Source organism: Halyomorpha halys, unplaced genomic scaffold (assembly GCF_000696795.3).
Source record: "Halyomorpha halys isolate HHAL.00 unplaced genomic scaffold, Hhal_1.1 Scaffold987.1, whole genome shotgun sequence".
NCBI classification, from domain to species: domain Eukaryota; kingdom Metazoa; phylum Arthropoda; class Insecta; order Hemiptera; family Pentatomidae; genus Halyomorpha; species Halyomorpha halys.
The window spans coordinates 367,446-378,734 of NW_027108701.1; the positions used below are offsets into that span (position 1 = coordinate 367,446).

The 11,289-nt window shown below is 28.6% G+C and overlaps 1 protein-coding gene across 7 annotated transcripts in view; it reads left to right on the top strand.

Moving 5' to 3' along the window:
* The window catches only part of LOC106687595 (Cyclic-AMP response element binding protein B), a 16,553-nt gene continuing 5,264 nt past the window's right edge, over positions 1–11,289 (top strand). The window contains exons 1-5 of one of the 7 annotated variants that reach the window (XM_024359727.2): positions 1–122; positions 1,663–1,906; positions 4,831–4,948; positions 6,675–6,764; positions 9,688–9,831. In XM_024359727.2, coding sequence (XP_024215495.1) covers positions 1,676–1,906; positions 4,831–4,948; positions 6,675–6,764; positions 9,688–9,831 — 583 coding nt within the window. In that variant the 5' untranslated portion in view covers positions 1–122; positions 1,663–1,675. The other 6 variants (XM_024359726.2, XM_024359728.2, XM_014431577.3 and 3 more) reach the window with 6 other exon arrangements.

Here is an 11,289-nt window from a genome sequence, read left to right on the forward strand (position 1 = left end):
TCCCCTCCCCGAACTCAGACCGCCCTGTGACGAAGACCCTGGAATTTTGACGTGGCTTCTACGTATCTTCCTTCTTACCCAGTCCGGTTGCAGGAAACTCTGTGACGAGGAATACGTAACTGGTAAGTATCCAGAGACCCCCTGCTATATTATACGCCGCCCTTGTAGTCGCTGTTTCAGCTTATACTGGTGTAAATAAGCCGTTCAGATGGGGGAAACAAGCCTTCTCTACGTTATAAGGATACAACTGAAGGTAAAAATATGGCGGCGTGGCTGTATAATTAGAAAAATATGGAGAAAAGAGGATAAAACTTGAAAGTGATTAGGACCTACAGTTGTTATGAGTGGTTAAATGAAGTGTTTTTATCAGTGTCTTTCCATGCTCAGGCGAAAATAACATTGTGATGGCGGTTGAAAATAGTGACCTTGCTTAACGATAGGTTACTGCATGCTAGAATAACTTGTGTGAGTTTGAATACAAAACGTTATCTTGTTTTTTCGCATATAAATATTCAGTTTGAATGAGTAACATCCATTCATTATCATATTAAACAATCGATTTATGTGAATATTAGAGTCGTTTTTAGCTGTGTTAAATTTTAACCAAAATATCTTTCCTAGGCATTCTTTATCTTATATTGTTTGCTCAAGACAGTATTGCAATCTGATAGTGATTTATCAAGCTGACAACAGTGTTTATTATAAGATGTGAAAAGTGTACCTCTATTTTTGCTTATTATTGCACAACTTGGATATTTTGGGATTGTGGCAGTTTTCATTTACTGAGATAATTTGTGTTTTTAAATGTTATTTGCGTTTATATTAGTTGTAAAATGTGCTTTGAGATTTATGACCTTGAATTTTTGATGAGATGTGAGTGAAATTGAAATACCCAAGTTGAACATTTGTAGGCTTTTTTACTTCTTCAGTGTTTAGCTGGTTGATGGTGATAAGCAATAGTTAAACTCAAGGTTATCAAGACTCTAACCTTCAGTGATCAGTTTCATGCATGGATCAAGAAATTCATTTTCACTAGGAATTATCTACTGTCTGTACTTTCTTAAATTAACTGTTTTTATTTGAATATCGTTAATTCTTATTTAGTTTTAGTTTTTTATGTATTTACCTCAATTTACAAATTTTATTAATGGCAACCAAGCTATAGAATCATTTGAATTAATATTTAAATTAATTATTTGCGTCATAGATTGATTTGTACAGGGTTGTTTACTCATCTGTGTTTGTTGTTTTCTTAACTGTTGGGCCAGACATCATTATCTGTTTATTACAGTTTTTATCTGTTAAAGATGTCCGATGGATTTATGTGATAGTTATTTGTTGAAAAAAATTGGTATTTACTTAACTGCTGTAGGTTCAATTTTTTTAGTTGGGCAATAAGGGTGACTTGTAAGAATTCTAGCATTGCCTGGTGTTATCAGTGAAATAGTTATACTTTTTTAAAACAAAGTGAAGTCACTTATCGAGCATGGAAAGGTATTTGTAATCATATTTATTCATTAATAATTAGTTTAGTGTAATTATCTTTGTTGAGAAATCTTTAAAATGTTCATATTGTATTTTATATATGTTTTATCTTCTTCATAATTTCTGTTTCAGGATGTCATAATATTATTAAATAGTATCAAACTTTTATTTTTACAGGTGGTATCGGGTAATGGACGGTATGGTCGAGGAAGGTGGAGCAAATAACAATTCAGCTGATCCGTTGGCTAATTCAATTGCTGTGACTTCAGTTCAGAGTGTGATTCAGGCCAATCAGCAATCGGTAATACAAAGTGCACAAGGTAGCATACAACCCGTTCTCACAAAAGGGAATGTTATATTGGTTTCTAAACCTAATAGTGTTATTCAGACTCCACAAGGGCAACTCCAGACACTCCAGGTAGTTGTATTTAAGTCTAAATTAGTTGTTATTGAATAACTTGGATTTAACTTGCTGAATTTTTTCATGGTGCTTACTTGTTTGCATTCCTTAACTTTGAATGGTAATTATGTTGAATTAGATTTCCATAAAAGTTGTTTTAGTTAATACTCATATCTATCCTTATTGTAATTATATTTGCTAAATTAGTATCTTTAAAAGTTTTAATAATATTAAGTAAAAACATGAACAAATTTGAAACCCTTTTAAAAGTTCTTTCTTTCTATGTGTAATAAATTTATCTTTAAAATATGTTTATTAAAAGTTTGGTAGTTGGATTAGGTTATACTAATTATTTTTATAGTTCATATACATATCTTTTATGGAATATTGCTTGTATTTTAATTGCTCAATAAACTTAATTTTTTTTAAAGCATTATTTTTAGTAAATTTGGCATGAGGAATTTATCTGAATTGTTGAATCTTTGGTCTAGTGTAATAGGTAGTTCATAGAAGGTATTCTTTTTTTTTTTTATAATTTTACTCCTTAAGCACATGTTTGATTAAGTTCAGACCAAGTATAATATACTATTAGTTCTATTTTTCTTTTAGAACTTGTTGTTTTTAACAATTTGTCGTTATCTATTCCATCTCAGTGTAATCTTTTAAAATACATAAAATTCAATCAATTGTTTATTACAAATAGATTTCCATTCAGGTAATTAGAAAAAACTAAGGTAATAGGTTTTCTAATATTTATTATTAATATTGTTTATCAATAAATTAGACAATATATCTTCAAAATACTCATTTAGAATTTTTTATATTTTTGTTTATGTGTGTTTTGAGCTGCCACTGGAAGAAACATACGTTTTCCAAACTTAAAAATTTATCAATGAGTATTAAAACTTTGTATCTTGGGGGTATATTTTATAGTTTACAAACTTTATTTTGGTATACATACAACATATTTAATTTATCAACAAATTCATGAAAACTAGAATATACCTAAAAATCTGAAATGTAAAAAAATAAATGTGTTATTGCGTTTCTTCCAAAACATTTTATCTTCACCAGTATTTATTGTAAAAGCCTCATTGCATGAAAAATACCAATTGTAGAGGAAAAATGATAAGAAGATGAATTATAGACCCCAACTTTGTTTTGATATATATCTTGAAAGGATATTTTGTGTTATTAGCCGAAAATCAAAAGTAAGTAATGATTTCTCATATTTGCTGGATACAAATTTTGTTAGACAGTTTCAGATTTGTGTCCAGCACCCCAGAGAAAACATGAAGTAAGCCACTAAAAACCAATACATAAGAACTTTCCACCTCAAGTCCTTTTTTAAAACCATTATCCTATTGTACAAAAACCACACATTATTCAAAAAAAATATTATAGAAACACTAATTATAAATAATTTTCTCGTCTTTATTTCAATAAAGCATTACCTTTGGCACTAAAAGCTTCCTTTGCAAGTTAAATGAGTAAAACTACAATAAAATATAATACCTGGCTGGGTTATAAAAGTGAAAGATTTCTTCTGTGTAATTAAGTGAGCAGTAAGAAAAAATTACCTATGGTGCCAACAATATGTCTTAATATCTTGAAATATTGAGTATCTTTTTCCCATGAGTTATAAACTGGAAAGGTTACCTAATAAAGAATTATAAAAATAAATAACTTTTGTTTCATGAAATATTGTAAGAGTTTCTAGTTTTATTTATAATTTATTTACTTATTCATATTGGTTGAAAATGTGAACCCTGTTGTGTTATGAAAATATATTGTTAAATCTCTTTGAATATTTTTTACATTTAACTTATTAGTACCTTTTTTAAAATTTGTATGTTTATTTATAGTTTGGTTATTGCCTTCCTGTTTTACAGCCAAATAAATTACATTTTTTTTTTTTATCTCCAAAAAATCAATTATGTATTTAATCATGATCTAATGGAAATATTTTTTATGGAGTTCAATTCTTTCTTTTTTTTTAATTCGTAACTCCTGAGTGATCAAAAAATACTATTAATAACTTTTGTAATATAAATATCCTTTGCATTAATATCTAGAGTCCAATAAGTACTTAAGCTCTTTAGATTACCATCAACTTGTGTTAGGATAATAATTGTTCAAAATTTATGGTGTTTAGTTCTATCGTGTAATTTTAGTAGAAGAAAAAGTTATGAAGTTACTTGCTTCTTTGCCTGTCTGCTACAATCAAAATTATCTCTCTTGAGAATCTCCCATTTTTGTTGAACTTATGATATTTGTTATAATTTGTCAAAAGATTAACAAATACCTTCAAACTTAATTAACAGTTTATTCATTCTTCTGAACGTTTCAATACCCCACATTGTTTGTTTTCAAATCCAAATAATCTGCTAGTCATATTTTTATTCTTAAGTAAGAGATATCACCTTTTTATAAAAAATTTATAAACACATGTACATATACATTATACTATTGTAGTTATCATGTTTTATTGTGTTGACAGAATACATGCAACCTAAAAGTATGTCCATCCTCTTTCTTAATTTAACTTTATATCATTTTCAAAGTTATTGTAGGCTTTTAGGTATTTTATTTAAAGTGAACAAAATAAAATATTTGTATTTATTTTATTTTGTTATTATGGTTGAATCAGTATTATATATATATTTTTTTAAATTGTGTTGATCAACTTTTTGTTTTCTTGTTTTTATGTTTTATATCCAAGGAACTAGCAAATAAAAGTCTAATAATTTATTTTATGTAAAAAAATAATAACTTTTTGCATTCCATTTAACCTGTAAGTTAATATTTAAGAAAACTTGCTAATGTTTTTAGATCGTCTTGAATATCAGTTTATTGATTTATATCTGTTTTCCAACTCTCTTAAGTTAACTTAGTATTTGTTATTTATTATATCACAGAGTTTACAGTGATTGAATTTTTGTCAGGTCGTTGAAGCTGGGAGTGATGAAAGCCTATCAAACGAAGAAGATGCGTCGACTAAAAAAAGAAGGGATATCTTATCGAGAAGACCTTCTTATCGGAAGATTCTGAGTGATTTAGGAGGTAAGTTATATAAAATACATATTGGAAGAACACTGAGGGAAACGGGTGTTAAGCAAAAAATTTAAATGTGAAAGGAATTTCCGTGACATTTTAAAATTCAGTTTTTGGTTTTTAATAATGATTTTGTTATCAGGCATTTATTATTATTAAGTCTTCTCTTTGGGGAATTTATTAATTTGAGTACATCGCCTGTTTTCTCTTTATACATGAATGTAGCCTTTTAATTCCCCCTTAGTATTTTTAAAGTTAACAAACATTTTTAATTGATATAAGAAAGAACTGTTATATGTTTGACCTCTTAGGAATATGGTACTTTCCTTCATCTATTTTTCCCTGCATGTCGAAATGTAAAATGAAATCCTACTTTATGTAGCTGATATTGCAGTTCTTATAAGCAGTCAGGAGGTTATGAAGGGAATTGTTTGACTTATAGGATAAGCAGAGAAAATTAGCTGACGTAAATAAAGATAAAACAGAATATATGATATTAAGTCGAAAAATCTATCCTGGATGGTAAGTTATTTCTGAAAGTAGACAGTTTCAAATACCTCAACTACGCAATAACCTCAATAAATTATCAACGGACTGAAATCTCAAAAAGTTAGAAGCTTAGTGTGTACAGTGCCTCGATATATCCTGTGAGGGTAGAGCTCTAATCAGTACTCTTGAAAATTTAATCAAGATATTTGAAAGGAAAGTCCTCACCATAGCAATCTGGGGTTAGAGTCTTAACAAATGGAGAAGAACTTGCGGAGACTGGTCAGTCAATATCGCTGTGTAAAAAGGTAAAGAGGATGAGATGGGCAGGGCATCTGGCTTGAAGCAATCCATCATAACGTCTCTACACAAGAATGAACGCCACTTTAGTTGGCCGGAGACCACAGGGGAGGCCAAAACCAGATAAATAGATAAAATAAACAAAGATGTGAAAGAGCTGCATGTAGCCCAAGATCTGCTGAGGTTGAGATGGTTGGTTTAGGCTATAAATATCTACAATAAGGTTGGCTTGGGCCAACTGAGAAAAAAATAAAAAGTAGAGGTCATACAAAACATTTTAGCAGTATAAAGTATGAGGGTAAAAAAAAAAGTATTTTAAAAATGATAAATTAATGATGTATATAAATTAATAATTAATGAAAAAACTTATTTATATTTATTTAGAAATTTTAATTGAAGGTTGTATTTTCATGAGACTACTGCATATTTATAAGGAGGATAATGTGTTTAGGTACCTATTGGTATATACTATAACCTACCCATTTCTAGGTATGTTTTGAACGAATGCCTATACTTATTTTAAAGTTTGATGGCTTAAATTATTCATTGAGATCCTATAAACGTTTTGAAACTATTTGAGATAAAAATACTAAACAATTATTGTATTTGATTAGTCTTTTGTTTTTTGTTAGTATGTAACCATTTTTTTAAAAAAGCGTTAAACTATTTTCATGTTTGATAGCTCAAATTATTTAGTGAGATCCTGTGGATCTTTTTGAAACAATTTGAGCTCTAAGTTCTGAAATATTATATTATATTCCAAAACTAGAGCTTGTTAGATGTATTTAATAGCTATGTTTAGTGATGAGTTCTGCTTAATGTGTCTGGTGTTATTGAAAATTAATGACTATTTCATATTCGATTTTATAAAATTTATTTAAAGCTATCTATGTTATTAATTTAAATGTTTTTAAGTTACTATTTTTTAATTAATTCTGTATTGTTTCAGGGACTAAAGTAGAATCATCAGGATCAGATTGTGATTCTAATTTAGACAGTGAACTATCTTCCCATTCGTTACCAACACATTACCAAACAGGTTTGTTTTACTTTTTATATTAACTATTTAGAATTTTGTCTACTTATGAAGAAAAACCTCATAAAGGTGGTTTTTTTTCCCTCCCTTATGTCAGATATCTTATTCTGAGATCAGAAGAAATGATTCATAATTTACAGAAGTTAATTATGACAAAATCATCTCATTTCTCAGCTCCAACATGTCGAATCATGAATGCTATTTTCCAGCATTCATCAGTCTTTTTGAAAGCCACCTTTTCCCTACAATTTTATTAATTCTACTTCCTTCATTCCTGGCCTTTTACCTCCATTCTGTTGTTAATATCCGTTCTTATCTATTTCATTCTAAAATTTTTTATTAATTATTTGGTTTTACTGAAAACAGCCATATTTCGAATTACTTATCAAATGTATGCATTGTTTTGAATAAAACAAAACGAACACATTTTTTAACTGTGGCCTCCTCGATGAGGTTCATCTTGAGAGATTTTTATCTATATCTCTTGAGCAACTGTAAGATATAAGGTATAAAAAAAGGTTAAAATTCTGTGATAATACAATACATAGAAATGCTGAAATTTGTATATTAAAACTGCAGACCCATCAATCCATGACGATTTATATAGACTACCATTTCTTAAAAATGTTAAAAATACATTTTTTTTTCTTACCTTTTCCTTTTATAAACAATAATCATCTATAATTAAGTACAATTCTCCTTTTTCTTCTCACACAAAGCCATGTTACCATTTACCTATTCGTTCAATATGCTATTCTCCCTATTCACTCTCTCATACCTCCCCTCTCCAGTGGCCCACAACACACATTTGATCTGTTACACAAATTAAATGCAAATCAAAAGAAATTATCAATAAATAGCAATGTAGAAATAAATCAAAAATAAAATAGTCACAGTGGTAGAACAGTTTAAAAAAAAATTAAATAAGTTTAAAAAAATTATACTTGAAGTTAATAAACATATAAATGAGATAAAAGAAATGAATAAATAAAGTAAAACTCAATAAATACTACGTGTTTGAAATAATGTTATGTTGTGGAATTGATTTCTGTGCTCAAGAGATAAGGAAACCTCCCTCTAACCAAGTCCTTGCTAGAGATATGGCTAATAACAATTATATTTATTCTAATTTAATCAATGCTTAACTATCGTCCCTAGTTAGTTATTTTCGTTATTGTTCGTTATATAGTTATTGTCGTTAGTTATAACATTTTTAGAAGATTTCGTTATTGTAATGAAATTTGAGGTGATGAATATTTTTACTCAGATACAATGCATGTAATCCTGCCAATACCATAGTAACCATAAAATTTCTTAATTAGCTGTTTGTTAGTATCTCTTTGCCAGGAGCCTATATTGTCAGTTTTATCTGGTTTAGGTAAAAGTTATGAAAAACATATTTAACAAAATGATTAACTTTTATTTATTATTATTTTATATGATTTTGAATTTTTTCCACTGTAATTAGGGTATGTCATTACCTTTTTATCTGAGCATACAGATGAGTATTACAAAATCTGACCTTATGTTTCCACATTCAACTGCACATAGTCATGTCTGATTTGAATCCTATCTTTAGTAGATTTGAGATAACTGTTACTATCCACTACCTCAAGTCGTATGTAGAGCCTCTTTAGACAATTAAAATAATATATCAAAACTTCAAACCCTATACTTAAATGGGTATTCGTTAGAGTATATAATTCCTGTTCATTTTTAATTATTAGATGATAATAGCCACCTTGACTACTAAAAAACAGAAAATAAGAAGTAAAATTGTTGGATGAATTATATAAAAACAATTACTAATCGTTCAAAAATTTTTGTGGGGGGAAAAATAACCTAATTTTAGGGTCTAAGTCTGGACAAAAAAATATTAGATCCTCATATTGTTGTAGGTATCTTAATTTTTATGATCTCCCAAACCTCAATAACTCTTCAAGTTTAATATTTAAAACAGGGCAAACAAATATTAGATTCTCATATTGTTATAGGTATTTAATGTCTTCTGATCTCCAACCTCTTAAAAATAAAACCAGCTTTGCAGAGTATTTAAAATTGCATACCAAGTATTTATGGAAATAATTCTTATTTGCTTTACTTTTACTGCTATGATCACGTAATGAAGCGATAGTTTCCTACTAATTGAGTTGCTACTAGTATATAGAAAATTAATTTTGATATGTGAAAATGAAAAACTTCATAAATTTGGATTTGTATGAGGTGAAAGGATTATTTTCTTGGAAAACTCTTTAAAAAATCATATCTCTACGACTGATTGACATAGGAAGGTGAGGCTAGTCGCACTGAACTTTTATCTGTTTTTTGTTTTGTTTACTCTCTACCTGGTCATATCTGATATACAGCAAAGGAGAAGATTATTCTGTAGGTAGCTAAACTTGAGGATACTAAGGTGATCCTCAACTCTTTCTGCTACAACGGCCACAAAGTCCTACAAGACTACCACTTTTTTTAACTAAACCCTTCCCTGCCTTGATTACTAATATTTAGTCCTGGACAGTCCTGTAGTTTATCATGCAATGTACCCTATGAAAACTATTTAGAATTTATCCTTCTTATTATATCAGTTTTTAATACATTATTTTTAAAAAATTGCTGTATGTCCTCTCAATATGTGTTTACCCATACAATAATTAAATTTTAATGTTGTATACTTACTGATATTTTAAAACATAAAATTCTTCTCTTATGGTTTAACGATTAATTTATATATTTTTTTCCAGTTTTTTTTATCCTTACAAAGATTTTGGTATGATACAAATTTTATATATTCTAAAAATACAATTATGTCTTTGCCATTCTCATGTTCATTATACTATTTGATTTATTATCCTTACAGATTTTTAAATCCATAAAATTATTCAATTTTTAATTCATGAAATTATTAACATTTTATTATTTACAGTAATTCCTGCCGGTACCCTGCAGCTTACCAGTCAGGGTGAAGGAATTCACACGTTGACCATGACCAATTCAACAACGGCAGGAGGCACTATCGTTCAGTACACTCAAGGGCAAGATGGAGAATTTTATGTACCTGGTGAGATAGGTACTTATATATTTCAGCTAACTTATTAACTTTAGTTATATTTTGCTTCTCCTATCTTTTCTTTAAATCTATAACTCTTTAATTTTTATTTATTCTTTCATTGGATTTAACTGTTACATTTTATAAAATATTAAATGGGGTTATTTTATTAGATACTAAAACTAAAGTTTGTGCTGTATTGAAACTTTTCACTAACCTGTCAAATGTAATGTTTTGTTTTTTGTTCTGTCTAATATCAGCTTCATGATCTGCAATGTGCTGTGATATCTAATATTCTTTTTATATTAGATGTTTCTGTTCACTTTTCTATGAAATGTAACAACTGATCATTTATTTCATAAGGTTAAATAATAAGGTAAGTTGGGGAAAGAGCATAACAGATTTTTTAAAAATAGTTATTGTGGATTTTTAGAGGAAAACTTGGCAATTCTCTTCCGTATTAAATGACCCACTATTAGAAAAGACATGTGGGACGTTATTTTCCTTGCTGATTTTGATAGCACACAGAGTTGGCTGTAATTAAAGCAATTAGTATAATTCATCAAAGTTGAAGCAGTTTTCTAATTTTTTTTTTTTTTTACAATAAGTTGATGCTATATAGGATCAATTATTAATGGCTTGCATATTAATTGTTGGAGGATTTTGAAAACACTAAGGTTTGCACTTATCATGTTGAGGTAAGAGCTGATATGAAGAAAGGGGCAAGTGCGTAGGACCAATATCCTAACCTATTTCATTGACCAGAGTTGGGCAAAAATTAGTTTCATCCATAGCTAATTTTTGCACATATCTGTCATTGACTAAATGTAATGCTTTTCCTTATGTAAATAAATACAATTTGTTTAAAATAATTTTTATAAAACCTCCCTCAATTTCTTAAAGCTCTTTATAAAAAACTTCAGTTTTATTATTCATTTAACATGCTTTTAATGTCGTATTCTTTAATCCCTTGACTTTACTGACTCATGACGCATAACTCTATAAACGTATGACCAATTTAAAAAGTAATAACCGTTTTGAAATTTAGAAGGTTTAATTAGTCCATTAAATTTAAACACAAATTAAAGTCATTTATAATCTTATCTTATTGGTCATTTGGTCTTGTTTTAAGGCATAAAACCTTTTAGTCATCAACGCCTATGGATTGTAATAATTATAAAGCTACACACACAGGTATTAACTCATGCAAACTCAAAAAAATAATTATAATATAAAATTTAAAAAAAATTGAAGTATATGTACCAGGGCATTCAAAAAGTCCTGTCGTTTTTCGTTTGTTCGTTGTTTATTTTGATTCTAGAGTGTTTGCTAATTAATTCCGTTCAATACAACTTTTATCCATGTAAACACAAATGTTTATACTTTATGAATAGGAGGCTAAGGAGGATTAATTTAATGCAGTCACCATCCAACTGTCTAGTTAAAATGATTCCAGTTGAAACTCAAATTCGGTCGATT